The sequence below is a fragment of the Corvus kubaryi genome, unplaced genomic scaffold (assembly GCF_017639235.1).
Source record: "Corvus kubaryi isolate FWS band 111438036 unplaced genomic scaffold, C.kubaryi_AGA036_p1.0 split1-37374, whole genome shotgun sequence".
In the NCBI taxonomy this organism is placed as follows: Eukaryota; Metazoa; Chordata; class Aves; order Passeriformes; family Corvidae; genus Corvus; species Corvus kubaryi.
The window spans coordinates 317421-336901 of NW_024582079.1; the positions used below are offsets into that span (position 1 = coordinate 317421).

Genomic DNA, 19481 nt, shown 5'->3' on the forward strand with positions numbered 1-19481 from the left:
CAAAAGGGAAGGAGTGCCAAGGCAGGAACAGCTTGGATTTTCTCATTCTGTTCACCTGTCAGGGCCCCACTGCTGCTCCTGCCCATTCCCAGTGCTCCATTGGTGCGACTCAGCAGAACAGAGGGCAGGAGGGTGGTGGGTACCTACCCCCTGTTACCTGGTGCTCTAAGTGACAGGGAAGACCACAAGGAAATATTACTGTACTGGGAGCAAGAAAGCAAAGGGGCAGAGAGACATTAAGTAAAAATGGGAGAGAGAGTGGTGTGTGGACATCTGCACTTGACAGTGTGTGAGGGTTACGTCCTACCTCCTTGCATCCTGCAGGCTTCACCAGAGCCTTAAAGAAGTTAAGAAGGAAAGTCACCTGGGAAGACTGAGACAGGGGGAAAGGGAAAATTAGAAGAAGATTTGAAGCGACTACTGCCTGAAGCATTGCTCTCAGACACGGATACCAGGATACCTCAATGTCAGGATCTCAGTGGCAAATCCTTTATGAGAAAGCTTCATTCAATCTAAAGAGAGGCAAGGGACACACACCAGAGGCCCAGAATCCTCTCCCCATTGAAAATACCTTACATTTTTCTGCTCTAAGGATAAACTAACCTTGTCCAGCACGGGGTCATCCAGCCGCTGCTGCTCAATGCACTTGTGACAAACTCGGGACAAAAGCTCATGGGGTTCGATGAAGAGTCTGGAACTCAGCAGGAATGTAAAGATATAGGCTTTCTGCAGGAGAAAGACAAGTAGACCTACTGTAAGCAGCCACACAGTGGGTAATATTGACTGTAAAAGCCCTGAACTTCACAATTTTTTCATTTTTACTTGGCAAGTCCTTTTTACCTAAAAGACCTAACAATTCCTGACCCTGAGTATGGAACTGGTTACACTGGGTGCAGGAGGCAGCAGCATCTCCTTCCTCCACAGCATCCTCTTCCAGCCCTTGGTTGCCTAAACCCTGGGCAAACATCCAGTGAAGCCAGTGTGCAGGAGCAAGCCCAGGTACAGGAGACAGCCCAGCCGGGATGCTGGAGACGGTAAAGCCAAATGGGCAGGAATCTCTGTGTTGTGCTGGGTTGTCAGCTGCAGACATTCCCGTGTCAGCCACATCTTGCTATTGCACTGCAAATCTCACCCAGTCTATTTTAAGCAATATTGCATTTATTCTATTAACTCCCCAAATTTCATTTCTATCAGCCAAGTCATATCATGTGCAGTTCCACATCTGTGAAGCTGTGGGAAGCAGGTCTGCTGGATAAATCCTTGGATTATTGAAATTATTCCAGCAGTGAATTTAAAATACATGCATGAAGTCTCAGTTGTCTGCATCCTGACCCCTCCTTGCACCTGGATTATCTCCTTTCCCCCAGCCCTAGCCATGCTCCTGAGCAGCAGGTATAATATTGCATATCACACATTGCCTAATAAAAATCTCACAGCCTGATCTATCCATTACCTATTTTTATTGCCTTTCTGTTTCTCTTTTTTTTAATTGAGATGCTTCTTTATTATTTATTTTTAGCTGATCAGAAACTGAGCTCCAGGTAATTTAAAACATGCTGCCTGCTCTGCATTGATAACTTTCCCAGTCTCCTAAAGTACCCAGAAGTCAACGCTCCTCTGTGCTTTGAAATACAAGCCATGGAGATATATTAGCACTTAAAAGTCTTCCAGTGAAACTCTGTCTGAATTCCACTGAGGATGTGCAAAATCCAGTGAAGTCAATAGACTGCAGGACCATAAACCTGCTTCCAGTTTAGATCCTCACACTCTTGGTAAGGAAACACTTAATTTCCACTGATGGAGCAAGGACCAGCATCTAGACTATGCTGTCCAGTGACTGCACAGTTGTGAATACAACCCCACGTAAATTATAAACCCACCAGAAGAAGCATCTCTGTTGTCATCAAGGGAATGCTCTGTACATACAGGCAAACCTGGATGACTTCAGCAGCCACTGAAATTCAGCTAATTTAATGCCAGTTCAGACTTGGGAGTTTTTTGCTTCAGGTTTCCTCTAAACCTCTCTGGGAAGCACTGCTATTTTTGAAGTGCTCCAACTGCTACATCACTAATTCATCACCGTGACATCCCCCCTACCTCATTCTCTTATTTAAAGGCAGTATCATCTTTGGGATCTGCTTTTTCATGGGAACAATTATAGAGCAGTGAAACAGCATTTAAAGTAATGCATCAATTTACCAAGCTTTAATTGTATGCAGGTTTTAAATTAGCCCTCTTAATTCAAAATTTAACACATTTGCACTTTTGCATAAAGTGCTGCCCCAATTCATCAAAATTAAACCATTTATTATACTGTGAATTGCTTACTTCAGGGTAGTAATCAGTGGTAGGTATCAGATGCTGGATTAGAGCATCCAGAGATGCTGAGGTAAGGTTTCCATCCTGGAAGATCAGTCCTCCTTGTTCACCTTCTTTCGAAGTATGTAGATGAGGGCTGAAGCCACATGGGGTAAACATACTGGTAGAACTCAGCGTTTGGGGCATGCCTTCCTGCAACAGAGACAAGGACAAGATCCATCAGATCCACAGCCACATCTGTCCTCTGGCTGACTTGAACAACACAGCCGCTAGCGAGAGCTTCCTGTTCACAAAATTAACATGATCCCTTCTTGATAACCTTCACGTCTCTCTCATTGCTGGCACTGGCAGAACACAGAAAATGGGACATTTTGATTTATGCTTTTGGGCCAGAAAGTGATGGCAGCTACTTTGGGCTCCCCCCCAGTCAAAAGTGTCTGTGATGATTCCCTTTTCACTGCCATCTCTGGTCAGGCACATGCAGGAGAGGAGAGATACTCAGGACTGGAATTCAGCAGGTTCCTGTACAGGATGAAGCAGCTTGTTTGAACCTCTGCCCTCCTGAGAATAAGACAGGGAGAATTTAGGGTGAGAGGGAGAGAAAAGGGGTGCCACCTGGAGCTTGCTTGGGATGGACCTTGGAGAATGGGTCCCACAGGACAGCAGAGGTGTCAAGAGTGAGTGAGGAGATAGAAACAGGAGCAGAAGTCAACTGGGGGAGGATGGAAAAGTTAAGGAAGTTGGAGGAAACAGAGAATGTGGGAGCTGATGAAGAGATTAAATAGCAAGGAAAAGAGAAATGAGGAAGAGTGAGAATACAGACACCTGACCTATTTTTGGAGCCTGAAGTTAGTCAGTCCTAGATCTATACTTAGGTACTAAATATATGTTTCAAAGAGATCCTGAGCACTCATCGCCTTCACTGGAGTTGCAAGTTCTCAGCACTTCTGAAAAGGAGGCCAGGCAGACTGAGCACGCAGCCCAATTTCAAGCTCCCTATATTTCAGTTCTCTGGGTTTTTCAGGTTGCATTCTAGGTTTCATCTTGATTTCATGGTTTACAATCAGCTTTGAATGCTCCCCCTGTTGAGTAAAGTTGTTTTGTTTTTGTATTGCTGTAGAGGGATGAGAGATTTTTCCCTGAAAGCTTTAAAGCATCTCCAGCTGCCTCTGAAATCCCCCCTGGAAGCTGTTCCTCTCTCAGCTAGAGACAGCATTACATAATATGGTCAGGGAAAAGAACAGTGTGTGCTCCCTTCCAGGTCTGCAAATGCATCATCCAGAGAAAGGGACCCCTCCGTGACCTATTTGTTTCCATGTCAGATTTTACCTCATAAAAGGGAGGATAGGAAAGAGATAAGAGAAGAGCACCAGAGCCAAGCAAGATCTGCACCCTGTGCCCTGCTGAGCCAGCATGGACCTCCCACAGCAGAAGGCACAGGGCCATGGGGACAGCAGTGCCGGGGCTCGGGCACACACCGCCAGCAGACACACCCCGGGTTTTAATATATTTCTCTGCCCTTTTCTGTATTCTGTTCCCTCTGCTTTTCTGCCTCTACTATCCCATACAATTTCAAAAGCTGACCCATGGATTTGGCTTAGAACTTGGAGTTTGCCTTTCTCCCTCGTGTATCCGCAGCTGTGCTGTGACCCAGACAGCCAGCTCAGCTTCAGCTCCAGGTACAGCTTGTTGTGCTCACTCCTGCAAAAAACCCTTCCCTGCCTGGCACAACCCATCTACTCCCCCAGCTCAGGCTGCTGCACCTCACCAGCTCGGAGCCACCCTGGGCCACCGAGAAGGGAATCATTCCCATAAGCCAGGCAGGGTGGGAAGCCCTGGGAGAGGCTGGGAGCTGAGTCCCAGCTCCGTGGGAGATCAGGCTTTACAAGCAAAACTTGGGTGACTTCATCCTTCAAAGGAGGGACCGTTCCCTGGAGCCAGCAGTTCGATCACTTATCTACTTCTGGAAGGCTCACATGGGCTGCCTCTGGGATTTGCAACCAACAAAAGCAACCAAAAAGTCAAGCCTGACCATTCCTACCTTGACTGGAAAATAAACTAGATGCTGGATTTTAGTTTAAAGACCAGAATATGTAAATGCCATCCCAGCCAGGATGGAAGTTGAAGCATCTAGTTTTAATGAATGTGCAGATGTGCCTGTTAATAAAGCTCTGAGAGCAAGTAATTGCTGCTTTTTGTACTACATAGCTCAGACTCTGTGTAGTAAATGGGAAGGACTGCCAAATCCCATTTGTTACTTCTAACACGCTCTATGTTATGGCTTGTTTCTATGGCAATAATCCCAAGAAGGATTTCATGTCCACACAGATCAAGAAATAAATCTCATGGACATACAGCTGTCTAGATGAGGAAAAGAAAAAGTTAAAACAGCTGTGAACTTACAGGACATATCCTGGCTGCAGCATAAAACAGAACACACAAGTAATGATTTATTCGGTGCAATCCCTCACTGTCAATGCCATTTTTATTATCAAATAGAAACCATCTAAACAGGATATTGCCTGAACTTTTGCATCTTATTAAATTAGAAATCTTGCTGAAATACAAGGTAAAGCTTTTTAAGAAAAAGTTACATTTTTTAAAAGGAAATAAAACAGCTGTACAACTGTCACTGGGATATCTGTCTTGGGTATTGTCAAGAAATTAAATTTGACTTTTTTATTACACAGTTCCTGGTCTAACCTCAAGTTTTCAGGCAAGGCCTGTGTCATATCTGAGCTGGTGCATGATTGCCACCTTACTTGCCACCAAAGAAGACGTGAAGGTTTTAACAGATGTCTTTTTGCTTGCTTTTACTGATACTGTGACGTTCACAGCAGGATGAGGCCAGCTGTACAAAGGATAAAAGCCTCTTGCACTACTAAGCTTGAAAATAACTAGCATTAGCACTTGGCAGACATGAATTTGGGACAGGGACTTCTCTGCTTGCACCACCTAACTTCTTTTTCTGTTCATACATTTCCAAAGTTCTCTTTTCAAGAGTACTAAATAGAAACAAGATCTTTCTTTGAAAGGTCCCAAATACACAGACAAGGTTCTGCTCACAGAACACAGAAACAAGGGAAGCACTGAGAGGAAAACAAACAAGTAAACAACCAAGGAGATTTGTCTTATTGAACTCTTTGGATGATGGAAAAGGCAGGCACCACAGACAGAGGCAGACCCTTCCCCGAAGAGCACAGTGACAGAATGTCAGGCAGCACTCCCAGGCTGCAGCAGAGAAGTTACAGCTGAGCAAGAATCATCCCCTGTGCACTGCGTGAAATTGGAAGAGGGAGCTGGAAAGGATGTTCAATTGCCATCCTGGGAGAATTTCAAAACTCAACTGGACAAGACACTGAGCAAACTTCAAGCCCTGCTTCAAGCGGGAGCTTGGACTAATGACCGCAAGTGGTCCCTTCTGATTAGCTTCTCTGTGATTCTAGCATATTTCCATTCATAGTATTGCCCCATTTCTGAGCTTTTTAATATAAACCCTGGCAAGTAAAAAATGAGTCCAGATTATTAAATATTTGTAAAGAAGTCCATCTTGGCATAAAAAGTTTTTTCCACATTTCCTGGAAACAACAGCTCAAATGTGGTAAAAATGACTCAAAACCTCACTTGAAAACCTCTTGGACTTAACCTGAAGTCAATGAGATTTAAGCATGTGAACATTCAGCAGCTGCTTCCATGAACTTTCAACCAATTCAACACACAATGTTTTGCTGTTCCTCTCATTTCAGAAGCAAATCAGATGCCAATTTCAATTGATAAATGGTGCTCTGGAGGAAGTGCTGCTGGTGAGATGTTAGTGAAGGGCAAACTTCCACCCCCAACATGCATAATGACTGATGATACAGGTGGCTGCACACACATGGCATTTAAACTACCTCTGTGCTCTGAAGGGCTGAGACCTGGAGATAGGAAAATGTTTCTGCATTGGTTCAAAAAACCAAAAAGAAAATCCAGGGGCAGACTGTTTCTGGGACTGGTCTCTGTTACACAGAACCTCCCATGTGGCAGAAGGCAGGGCATGTGCCTCCTTCCTTGCCTACAGAAAAACAAGGTGATAAATTGGAAACAAAAGCAGACTGGACTCAGCACTACCTGGAAAAAGGAACACCAAATGCTGCTGGGCTGGTAACATTTTGTATTAATTTTACCAAAATGTTATGTCCACCAGCAGTGGCCCAGAGCAATCAGCACCACCATTTAAAAATAATGGCAATATACACCTTTTCATCTTTCTCCACTGGCCAGCACCGCTCAGTATTTCCACACAGTGTTGAAAAGAGGCATAGACACTTCTCACCACAAATTATGCTGCTTACACAAAAATATTTCAGGACTTGATTCACTGAGCTAAAGCATGCAACCGAAGGATCACCAATGCTTGGGAGAAAAGCTAACCATTAACTCTGCACCTATCTACCTCTGCAAGTGCCTTGAAACCTCTGGAAGACCAGTGAAACCTGGAAGACTGAGGAGGCTTACAGAAGTCCTAAGCATGCACATAACACGGGCCCACTGATCTGTGGCAAGAGAGGTTCAAGGAGCCAGAGGATGGCTGCAGGCTGCTTTCTGGGCCAGGCAGGTGACCTGCAGCACAGCCACGAGGGTACATACCCACCAGCATCCCCCAGCTCCACCACTTGCTGTTACAAGCATCCCCATGGCAAATGCAGTTAATGCTTACGTGGACACGAAATGTTCAGGAAACATTTAATGTGGTTTTCAGTGCCTTTGATGTGATAAGTGTTTTATCCTTTATCAAAAACTTAATCACACTGTTTACTTTTGATCTTCATTTCATCTCTGCCTTCCATCTGCTCTGCCTCTCTCAAGGGGAAAAAAGAGCTGGTAACATGTGACGAAAGGAGTGGGGCTGCCGACTTATCTTCCCACCCACTCAACTTTCGGATTAACCAAATAAATAAAAGCCTTCCCACTTCAGGGATGAAAGGCACAAGATCTTGACAATCTCCCAGCAAAATTACAGGAGGAAGAGAGGGTGGTAAGGGAAGGTGTGGAGGCTGGGGTACCCATCTGTGCCATGAGGGAGGGTCCAGTGTCACTCAAGCAAGCCAGCATTCAGGGAGCAGGGGCAGGGGACAAACCAAGAGTATGGGAGACGCAAGGTCAAGCATTAATTTGGCAAGGCACAGACTTTAACAAACACACCTAATCCAGAGGGAGCCGGGAATCAAGATAGGAGACATCTCCCATCCCATCTCAATCCTGAAAAAGTCTTTTCTGATCAAACAATCACAAAAACCATAGCTAAAGGAAGATGGCTCCCAATAAAACATTTTGGAAAAAACATCTTGACCAATTTTAGTAACCAGGTCTACTACCCAGCCATCATTACATGGGACACAAACCCTGTCCACAGTCCCTGTCAGGACAGCACAAGACACACTATCTCATCAGCCTCAGTACCTGCCCACTGCTGTCACACAAGCCCTAAATACCACTGAGCTCAGCAGAAACTTCAGTAACAGATGCTCATTTTTCTTTACATTACTTTCAGTAATTTTCCAGCTATTCATCTTTGCTGACAAAAAAAAAAAATTCAGAACATAATCATAACAAGTTAAAATTCAGATTTTTCTCTGCTTCTTTTGTAGGGAGGGAAGCAGAGGAAAGAGGAGAAAAGAATTCTGGTGTTTCAGAATACAAAAGGAAAACCACTGCAAAGTAATTGCTTCCAGTTGCCAAGGCCATGGTTATAAACGTATTTTCAGTGAGAGTACCTGGCATTAACAAGCTCAATGTATTTGATGCTGATGTAATTAGGAAACTGGTAGCAGATGTAACTTTCTTATCACCTTTTCACCAGGTCCTAAAACATTCAATTTACAGTCTATGAAGTTGTGAGATTGCTGAAAACTCAACCTGTCAATCCCAGTACTGTTGGAAATGGTTAAATGAGCAATACAATGAAGTATCTACATGAGTTAGAAACACAAAGGAAGCACAAGGGATAAGAACAGTGGGGAAAAACATTTAACTACAATATCCTGCAACCTCAATAATAATGATTACATCTCAAAAAAAAAAGGAGTTCCCTCCCTTTCCTACCCACTCCTTGCAGCAGCTGAGGACTTTATTGAGATTCCCATGCATGAGATTGCAAGAGCAGCAAGTGAATTTATGGCTTTGGATATCTAATCAGAATTAGATGACAATTCTGTTTCCTTTGATCCCACCTGGTTCTCACCTCTGACTCATCTGCCCACACATATCAGTTCCCTAAAGAGTTCACCCAGTGGAGCCTTCTTTGAGAGGAGGGGAAGGAAAACTCACAAATCTAAAGCAGCAACCATAAAAAGCAACCTTGGGTAGAGGAAGGGGAGCTGAGTAGCTGAGAGGAGAGGACAGCTCTATGATGTGTTGTGGTGCACAACACGACAGAGAAGGGGATGTGGGCCAGGAGCCTCAGGGTGCCTGGAAAACTTTTCTTCTTTTTCTTCTGCAAAATTGAACTCCACAGAAATTACTGGGCTCTACAACTTCACAGAGTTACTCCAGGCTAGAACAAGATCTTTTGTAATTCTCCAAGAAAGGCATATAGGTGCATTCAAAGCTGCAGCAGAGCCAGTGTACGTTTGCCTGATGAATTTATTCCATCACGTCGGTAAAATGATCCTAGAGGTAAAATGATCTTGTACTAGAGGTTTATGAGAAATATCTTGCAGTCAGGAAAACAACCATGCTAACCAATTACCTCAAAATCTGATGGACATGCCTCAGAAAGAGGTCCAATTTATAGGTAAGGAGGCATTAAATCAATTACCAGCACGGTGCAAGCAAGAACAAGGTCACCTTGCTGAAGGAATATTTCTGTTTATGCTCATGTCAGAGTATTCTGCTCAATAGAGAAAAATGAAAACCTGATTATCATGAGTTTGGTAGACTGGTCTGAAGTAGAATGTAAATCAGAAAAGAGAAGATTTATGGCCAATTAAATTGAACTCCAATCAAAATCCCATTCAGGCAACAGTTCCCTGGGGGCTTCAATTTGTTAGTGCCACATTTTTTAAATAACTTTCTTTTTCATGTAACATCAGCAATAATAAAAGCCCTTCAATAACAAGCAGAGCCATGAACACGTTATTTATCTGAAAATGCCATCATTGCCTGGAATCAGAAGGCATTGAAAGGATGAGCTGTAATCGCTCAAGAACAACCCCCCACAACACTGCAATGGGTGTAAAGCTTTTTTTTTAGTCTCAGAGCAATTTCTATTTTCATTAATCTGGTTCAAGTCTGAAGTATTTCTCCTGAGTAACAGGGAGTTGGTGCTGACCCTGCCAGGAGAGCAGAGCAGCCTCTGATGTCTCAGACCCTTTCCCAGTGCTGTGTGTGCACGTGGCAGACACGGCCGGTGGCAAATCTGTGCCTCATCATTAGCAGAAATTTAGAATTATTAGGAGAACAGCTATATTCCAGATGCCCTTGACAATATTCAAATGCATGCCAAAGGCAGCAGTCTGGATTTCTCTCTTTAGGCTAGGAAATCTATTTTCTGCTCTAATGTGCTTCTCTCTGCCTGTACGCCTCCTCTTCCTCCTGAGTTCCTGTTATCCTGGCAAAACCCTTGGACAATATAAAAACTATTCTGGTGTACAGGTTTGTTTTTTTTTTCAGAGTAAAAGTTATCATTTCTTTTTCTGCTAAGGAAATATCCTCTATCCTTTCCCTCCCTTTTTTAAGGAAAAAAAGAGGCTAAATAGAACACAAATGGGAAAAGGAACATGAGAGTGCTTAGGGTGGGAATGAATTACTGCACCTTTTGTTAAACACAAAATTGCAAACTTTGCCCTGAGTGAAGTCAGAGCTCAACCAGGCATGGACAGAGAGGGAAATCCCGGAACAAAACCATGCAGGCAGCATTCCCAGAAACCACTGACATCAACAGGAGCCTTTTGGCTCAGTTCAGTTGTCGCTGACGGGCCACCACAGTGACTGCCTGGAAATCAGTCAATGCTTGGATTTTCTTGCTTCAGTAGTGGAAGTGGTGAGGAGAGGAAGTTATTTAAGGATAACAAACACTTGTCAAACTGCAGGGCTGTGTGGTTTCGTTGGGCAGCCTGGGCTGTGGCATCATCAAACTCACACTTGAAAACAAGAAAGCTGCTGTGGGAATTGTATTTAATATCCAAATACACGAGCGCAACATCGCGACCGCCCTCAGGCCTCAGCAGCCGCCTCCTCCCAGGAACAGCTTCCTCCAGGCCAAACCTGGAGGAATCAGAGAGCCTTGAAAGCAGCATGGCAGAGTCTGGCCCCCGCAACACCGACAGCTTTGCAGGAGCGAGGACGCCTCTCCCCAGCTAAATGAACGCTGTCTCCACCTCATGCTGTCAGAATTACAATGGAAAGCCCGTAAATAAAACAAAAATGCAGATCTCAGTCCTCCTCTCACGACATCTTGGTGAGAACAAGCCCTGACAGGAATCAAAAAACCTCCCACACTAAGCAAAGCAATCCTGCTATTTATGCAGAAGGAAGAAGGAAAGCTGTATATCAAACAAATAATTACAAGAGCAGCTTTATCAGTCCCTGCTGATTACTCTCAGCTCGGTTTGATGATTCTGCCAGCGCTCTGCAGGTTGTTCAGAGGTGGATGTCACAACATTTTACTTGCAGTTCTTTCATTTATTAGCACCTACTGCTACCTGTCTCTTAGTCAAAAATCTCGGCATTTAGAAATTGGTCTCCTGGAGTCTATCAGGGAGGTTTAAAAACCTATAAATCATATTTTTGTACATACACATACATCCTCAGACAGACTCCACATGTGAATATGAATGCATAATGATGTATTTTGGGTGTTACATACGTAAATGCAGTTATATAGAGACACACATATTTATGTAAGTGCACCCCTCCTCCTCAATATGTAAATACAGAAATTCAAGTAACTTCCTTATCACTGCTCCAGTTTGAGTGGGACAACATTTCTGTTGACCTCTTTTCTTCCCCAGATTTGCTAAAATATTAAATGGAAGAGGGTCTCATTTTTATCTCAGAAAACATCAACACATTCTGAAGAGCAGCATAAGCTCTGACTGTCACCAGTGTCAATTTATCACCACTGTTCATTAACACTGTATTCAAGCAATGCTCAGTTACCAGATAAGGAACAAACATTTAAGAGACATTTGTGCCAATTGCCAGGGTCTGGAGGCACCCCCGAGATTTATGTCCAGCTGCAAGGTATCCTTTGTGTGGAGCATCTCTGTGCTCTGGTGTGCAGTGCCTGGCTGAGGGGACAGACTGCCAAGCACCTGATTTATGGTGCTCACATCCCCGAGCCTCAACTCAGCTCCAGGAGCTGTGCGCAGGACTGTGGGCAGGAAAACTGAAGGTCAGAGCTGAGCCTGTCAGTGATGGATCCAGCCATGCAGGCTCTCTAGCAAAGTCCCCCCTCTCAGCCCTGGGCAGGAGAGGCACTGGTGACACTCAGACACTCAGGACTTCCCTCCCTGGCAGAGAAGGTGGACAGAGCACAGGGGCTCCATCAGTACAGCCAGCATCAGGCTCCAGCTTAGACATAGATTCAGGTTATTTCATCCCAGCAGCCTCAGAGTGCTCCAGACTGATGAGCAGGCTCTCATCCTCTATGGGTGACATATGGACACGTCTCCTTAAAAGAAATGAGCTCGTGAGCTTCTGGATTTCCCCTTCTGGAGCACCATCTGTGTCTGCTCCCAGTCCCACCACCCGCTGCTGCAGCGTGACCCGAGGCAGCCCCGCACCTCCCGCACGAGCCCAGGAAGCAGCAGCAGCATCCGTAGCTGTCCCCAAATTTAAGCACATTCACGCTGGAATATGCTCAAGCCCATACAAGTTCAACCTTCATTTGGGCAGGCAAGGAGTCTTTGGCTGACAGATTTTCTCTGGCTGCATTAAGTATTTAAAAAAAAAAAAAAAAAGAAAAAAAAAAAGAAGAGACTGCTGACATTTAGGATAACACTGCAAATCTGTAGCTGGAAAATAAATCCCTCTGCTTCAGAAGGAAGAAATCTGAGCTGCAGCCCAAGCAGCAGTGCAAGTGAGGGTGCTGGGCCCACATGCTGGGGCTCCCAACACCCCAGGGAAGCACCATGCTCGGCCCTGACCACCCCTTCCCCAGGGGACACGAGCAAGGGAGAGTCACTGCTGAGCTAACTAATTGCTCATTAGCCAAAATTAACTCTGCAAGACAATTCTGTGATCACTGCTAGAAGTCTGTCATTAAAAAGGACTGCAGACACTAGTTCTTAGCTTCCAATCAAAGCACCAGCAATGTGATGCCTCAGCTTTGGGATCGACAATTGGCTCTCACAGAAACATGGGAACTGCCTGTGGTCCATCCAGCTCACCCACCTGCCTCTCATGCTGGCCACCACTGGGTGCATCTTAGACAGGGCAAGAGCACTGCAGGGGGCAGAAACACAACACTGCCCACAACAGCAGCCTCCTTCTGCTTCCCAGTTAGGGGAATAAGGGGAATAGTTCGTACCCTGAAGCACAAGATTTAATAACCATCCAAAACCTGCTCTTGTTAGTGATTCTCAGTGCCCATGCAGAAATCATAACCCTCAGGAACCAGCACCAGAACCCTTCCTAGAGCTATGGTAGGGAGCTCAGTGAAATTACACTCATGTCAGAGGAGCTGATTCTAAATACTAGGAGATGAATTCTTTTCTTGGCATCATTCCACTGAATTTTGTGGTATAAAACCCAGGGGTGAACATGGTCCAAGATATACACAAAATGAGCTAAATTCTGAACTGCACTTGCTGACCTCATAACTCTTCAGCAGTTGAAATGTGGGCTACAAAGCCAATTTCCATAAAGGACATGTCCAGTTAACAGTGGGAGACTGTGCTGACTCGAGCTGTGTGAGCACACTACTGAGATATTTCCCACATAATCTACATTCATTCCATACTTTTTGGAAGTGCTCCTCAAAAGATGGTGTCAAGGGTGCAAATCCTATAGATCAAAAAGATATGTGACCCGTCAGAAGGCAAAGAGCTTTAATTACTCATTATTCTGGTGCCCTGAGAAGCCCCAAACAACACACGTGGGTTTTTCTTCCCCCCAGCCTCCAAGGTTGCAGGGCAGCAGCTTGCCTAAGGTTTAGGCAGCCCAGATGGGGACATAGACACCCCCTGGAGTGCTTGGAAAAGAATATGCTGTACAGGAACAGTGAAAATCCTGATTTGTGTCTACAGATAGCACCCAATATATAAAAACTATATTCATTCCTTCATTTTGCATAATGTTTGAGGAACAGTGAGGTTTTAAAAGCAGCAACTCTCACTGTTATGAAATGGTACTATTTTAATAATATAACAAACTGGCTGATACAAAATTTGAATGTACACCAGAGTTGTTACCCTGTGGCTAAATGTCTCACCCTTACTTAATCTTCTCAGGCTCCAGACCTGCACAGACAGACACAGACATAGGACTTTAAACTCCACAGGGGAGTTTCTGGTAAAACTATGCATCCATAGATATGCAAACACAGAGTATTTGCAAAAGGAAGAGCCTAATGTCACCTGTAATCTCTCAAGCCTGTAGATTTACACATGCAATTGAAGAAAACCCTCGACTTTCCACTCTGCATGGGAAATCGGATGAATCACATGCTCAAATTAGGTCTGGCATCGCTTCATAGCTGGGGCCAGATTCTTGCCATCTTAATTCTGCTCTGTGGCCTCAAAAAGCTCTTGAAATCAGTGTGAGTATTCCACAAGTATGCTTCTGCTCATGTGGGTAAGGGGAGTCATCTTTGCTCCCCAAATGCAACTGATGGCTCACGTCAACATTTACAGCAACAAGGTTAGAGATCACATTTAAAAACCCAGTCTCCGGTATTTGCAAATTTTCTAAGAGTGCTAATAGCAAAACCAGAAATGTGCAACTTGTCTTGAAACATTTATTCAACTAAATTATTTCAGTTTGAATAATTCTAAAGAAGCTGAGCCAGCATCCTGCTGTAAACAAAGAATATTGACAAGAATTCTGCTTTATGCTCAATTTAAAGCAGTAACTAGACGATACACACAGCCCTTCATCAACTGGATATAAACCAAGTAGGAATATGTGATAGCACAGAGTGGCCTCAAGGACTACTTTAGGAATACTTAGAATTTAAATTATCATAGAGATTGGGGGTCAAACCAGCAGCATGTGCCAAAACCTGTATGGGTGGGTTCCCGGTGCAATGCACCCTCCATGGACCTGGGTCTTTGGGAAGAGGACTCAGGCTGTACTCACACAAACATTTCCTGTTGCAGGAGTTTGCAGGAGGATGGACAAGGACAGGTGAAGATTTCATTGCTGAATGCTGCACTAGGATGTCCCCAGCTGCAGCTTTGATGGACATGGGGTATGGGAATCCTATTAAGAAACAATCTGAACTCCACAAAGGGAAAACCATGGCAGTGAGGAATGTTGTGAAGTGTGTGGTGTTGAGTGAAACCAAGAGGTGGGGCTGAATGTTGGTTTGGAAACAATACTAATTAGACCAGAAAATGTAAAAATGGCAGAGCCTCACACAAGCCTCCACTAAAGCTTCCAGCAGTACAGCTCAGGAGCTGAAATACCGCAGACAAACAGCAAAGCCCCTGTTCCTGGCTTCACTACAACTCTGCATTTAGATGTGGTGTATGGTTATTCTGTTCTTTGGGAGGGCACCTTCAGATCCAGGATGCTCTCCTTGCAATTCAAATTTTCAAATTCCCATTTCAGCAGTCCCTGCTGTACTTTTAGATGGCACTGAAATTTCACAGACTGTACATCCCTACTGAGAGAATCTATTTAGGAGGGAAGCGGGGAGGTAACCAGCTGGAAACCCACGATGGAGGAACGACTAGTTGTTACCTCCCCGAGGGAGACAGAGGAGAGTAAAAGTTAATGGAAGGATAATCAGGAACTCTTCAGGGATATCAGTTTATACGCCAGGAGCATATATAACTGAGACTTGTTTGCATATCAAGAAACTACAGAAGAAGGTGTGACAGCCAAATGCAGCTTATGAAAATATGGCTATCTGTAAAGCTGATAGCTGCCTCGCATGTGAAAACCCAATCCTAACACTCAGCTTGGCAAGTGAAGGCTAAATAACATCAATATGTCTGCTCTGGGCAGCCGTACAGTAAAATCGCTTCTTATGACATTTACAGTGTTTTCAGAAGACATGCCTGGGACTCAGAGAAACAGGCTGGTTTCTTAGGGATTTCAAGGATCCCTGCTTAAAATATCCACAAAATTGCAATACTCAAGCTTTAAAACAACATGGTAGGACAGGGTGCCTTTAATAGTCAGTGAAAAAAAAAACCAACCCAGCGACTCAGAGAGTGCTCGAAAACACCACGCTGTGCTACATGAACAGGACAAGACATAATTCAGTTTTAGACAGAGCTCTGGATATTTAAGTTCTTCAAAGAGGTTTAGCAGATTAAACTCCCGAGAAGCTGCAGTGTCCAAAAGCAGAGATGTACAGCTATTTATCTGCTCAGCAGTGCACACCTGCAAGTCACATCATCTCACCTGGAGAGCTCAGTGTATCTCAGTGGGGCCAAGCGTCCCTGTCAGTCCCAGCCCGGGAACCCTTTTGGGAAATACAAGGAATTCACCCACATCTGAATGCCCTCCATGCTGTAATAAGCATTTTGTTCAAGAACTATCTTCTAAATAGAGATATCTGTGAAGATTCCCCCTTCACACCAGTGCTCCCATTCACTTCCATCCCACACATTTAACAAAGCCCCCAGCTGGTCCCTGCAAATGCCACTGCACTCTGGCCAGATCTGTGCCCTGACCCTCCTGCCAAGGCCAGCACAAAGCTCTCCTTCCCTTCCTGCTCCGGGCTGGTTGGCAGTGGTGTTACAGCCTATTAAACACCATGAAAAGGAAGGACCACGAAAAGCCTTTCACTGGGATAAGTGACCAAACACAGGATTTTATTATTAGAATCTGTTTTGTCAAAAAGGAGGATATTGGCCAAGATTATCTCAGTCTGTTTTGTGATCATTTCAGTGAAATCTTTCCCACTGGCCAAATCCGGAAATGTGTGGGAAATTAAGTGATTTAGTCTATTATACATCTTTTACCACACTAATGACCAACATTCTTCTTGATTGTCCAGGGCATTTTTCAGTGTGTGCCTGCCATTCATAAATATATAATTGCTTTCTTGTTTAAAAATTGTATTACCATAGTGAGCATTTAGATGGCTACCACAATAACCTGGGGGGGGGAAAAGTTCCATCTCACGTCTGGTACAATCCACCACCATTTTTCAGGACTGTAGTCCATTTTGCCAGCTGAGTGACTCCTCTGTGAGAACTCAGTTTCAAAATTCCCAAATCCTCCACTTTTAAAGCCTTTCATGTCACACCAGCTCTTCATTCTGCTTCACTGCCACACCACACACCATGAGAAACCAGAGTCAAGAGGTTATTCTGGAGCTCAGTCCATCATTATTCAATGCTCATTTCTACAAAAGTCTCCAGGTGCTTCCAAGTTTCAAATGACCCTTCCACAAAGAAAGGGTTTGGTCCAGCACCATGTCTCCAGCCTCTGTAGAATCCTCAGATATTTTTTCCTCTCTCACACATCTGCAAATCTTTGATAATTTTCACCTTCTCTAGGTAGTCCAATGACACTTTTGATTTGCAAGTGACTTCAGGCAGGAATTTTACGGGATGAGCAGTTTCACCACCTGCATCTCAGTATCACATCAGTACTGGCTTTCTTCCAACCAGGAGACTTAGAAGAATCCTGAAGAGGTCTTTGTACTCAGCCTTCTGCTGAGCCATGGGCACCATCTGTAAAGTGACTCTACGAAAATGGCATCATCGCGTGGCCAATGTGTTCTTCCAACAGTAAATTTGTTTGGCACACAAAGTCAAAACCGAGCTTTTTCAAATTGTCAGCATCTTGAGCACAGTCTTGCAGCTAAATACCACGTTGTGTTCTACTCCATGTCTCGCACTTCAGCAACAATGCGATCTCAGCAATCAAACCTGAGCTGGCACTTTTTGTGATGACTCACAAAGATGATTAAAATACGATTGCTCTCCCAGATCTGGGCTGGCTCAAAATGGCACCAAATGTATCACAGAGGTGTCTCTTAATTCCCCACCCTTTGTTCAAAGAATTAAACACACACACACACACACAGAGAAGAGGCAGATGCAGCAATGAACTGGGCATTTTAGCCTCATTTGTAACCAGTCTGACTCTTAACTAATGGGGCTTAATGTAGTTGTACATTATGGTTTCAGATGGGCGTCTTTACTCACACTGAGTTATGCACTCCATGAGGAGCAGCAACAAAACCACGCGCTCACCAACCGAAGCACTGAGAAATAAGGCTGGAGTGAGACTCTGTAAGTTAAAGTGACATTTAGTAGCATAACAGCCACATAACCTCCAGATAGAGGCTCTTAACCCACAGCAGACTTATTTCTAATGCTGCGTTTGTCACAGGTGACATGCAGTTATGTGCTCCCCAGACACAGTGACACACAATAGAGAAACCTTCAGTCTCTCTGAAAGCAAAAATGTTTGTCCTTGTCACCCAGTGAAAGATGGCAACTCCAGCCTGGTGTGTGCTGCAATCACACCAGCACAGTGAACCCAGCGGGAGGAAAATTAAAGCAGCCAAGAGGCAGTGCCTACCTTTTGAATCAATTTATCTCAGGGCATGCCTGCAGCCCTCATCTGCAAGACACCACTGCCGTGCACCGGCAACATCACTGAAATAGTCAACAAATATCGACCTCTAAAACACCAGCCGGGCTCTTCTGTAGGAACCCTGCATCTCAGCGTGGGAATACATCTTCAAAAGCAAGAGTTTCAGGCAGCATTCTCTTAGAAAGAACCAAAACAAAAATCCAGCTCCCAAACAAATGGTTCATTTCAAATCACTCTTCCTCCTTTTCATTTTTTATTGCACCAGGAACGAGCTTTTCTGGTGTACTATTTTAAAAGTCCTGGAGAAATTCTGCCAAGTCCTAGAAAAACACAGTGTAATTTTAAAATTACAGTCTGACAAACTGCTGCTTTGAGAGAACAACCATCTTCTAAATGACTGAGCAGGAGGCCTCAATGGCTGCTTTACGTGAGCTAGAGAAGGGGCCACGGGAGCACGTGGTGGTCACTGCTCTAACCCCATGCAGGCCACAGAATTCAACAGTATCTGAACATTACCACACTGGTAATGAAAATCTCAAGGAATTGCTCTGCACCATCCTTGCTTGGCCTGAATTTGGTCACTGTCCTGAAGACATCAGGATGGTCCCACAGCACATCTGTTTGTGTCTTGTTACGATGCCAGATTGATACCACACAGCTCCAGCAAATAACGATTAAATCCAGTTGTGTTATTTCAGTCTGAGCTGGACTGTGCACTGGAGTACCACACAGAGACAGGGCACGCTGGGTGCAGCAATGATCACCTGAATGAGACCACAGTCCAGACAACAACCTGGATTGAAGCTGGAGGTGGGACACCAAAAGCAGTGACAGATGATCTCTGACTCTCACCAGAGATGGGAGAATAATTTATTTTCATTCCTACAAATCCTCTGCAGCTTTCAGACCTGTCAGTAATAAAGCACTTCCCAGTAGGAGCAAAGTACTCCAGGATAATCCTGCAAGATAACTTTTCCTAATAAACAGGAGTGATGGGCAATGGCACCTTTACTATCAAGCCCCGTCCTAGAATCCCACTCAGCACCTGTGGGACCACAACATGCAGGGAGGATTTGGGGAGCTGTCAAAGGGCAGAGGAGACCCAGCACCGCTGGCCCTTTTTCCTGCACAGCCACACTACAGGTGCCACGATGACAACCTCACAGGACAGGATGACGAAAGGCGGGAAGCGACTGGCTGAAGCCCAGACCCAAGCTGTAGAGATGTGATGCTACTCTGCAAAGACAAGTGGTTTGGACAAAGTTCCAGCCACAGTTCTGTCTTTTATCCCCAAATGAGCCCATGCCCTGCAGTCATCCGCCTTGGGTCCAGGCAGAGGGACAGCGTGTGACATGTGTGACACGCAGCCCCACTACTGGCAGGAGATGAAGAGCTTTGTGTTGCTGAACATGAACCCACATCCTTCAGCCAACCCAGAGGCTGTCAGACTTTGA

The 19481-nt window shown here is 44.7% G+C and overlaps 1 protein-coding gene across 6 annotated transcripts in view; it reads right to left on the reverse strand.

Annotated features, from left to right (window-relative positions):
- Positions 1 to 19481, reverse strand: part of LOC121657801 (ras-GEF domain-containing family member 1C-like) — a 76579-nt gene that overhangs the window by 30798 nt on the left and 26300 nt on the right. For 5 of the 6 annotated variants that reach the window (XM_042013902.1, XM_042013904.1, XM_042013906.1 and 2 more), the window contains 3 exons: positions 2329 to 2511; positions 604 to 726; positions 308 to 373 (listed from right to left, as the gene is read on the reverse strand). In XM_042013902.1, coding sequence (XP_041869836.1) covers positions 308 to 373; positions 604 to 726; positions 2329 to 2511 — 372 coding nt within the window. The remainder of the gene's footprint in view (positions 1 to 307; positions 374 to 603; positions 727 to 2328; positions 2512 to 19481) is intronic. The other variant, XM_042013907.1, reaches the window with a different exon arrangement.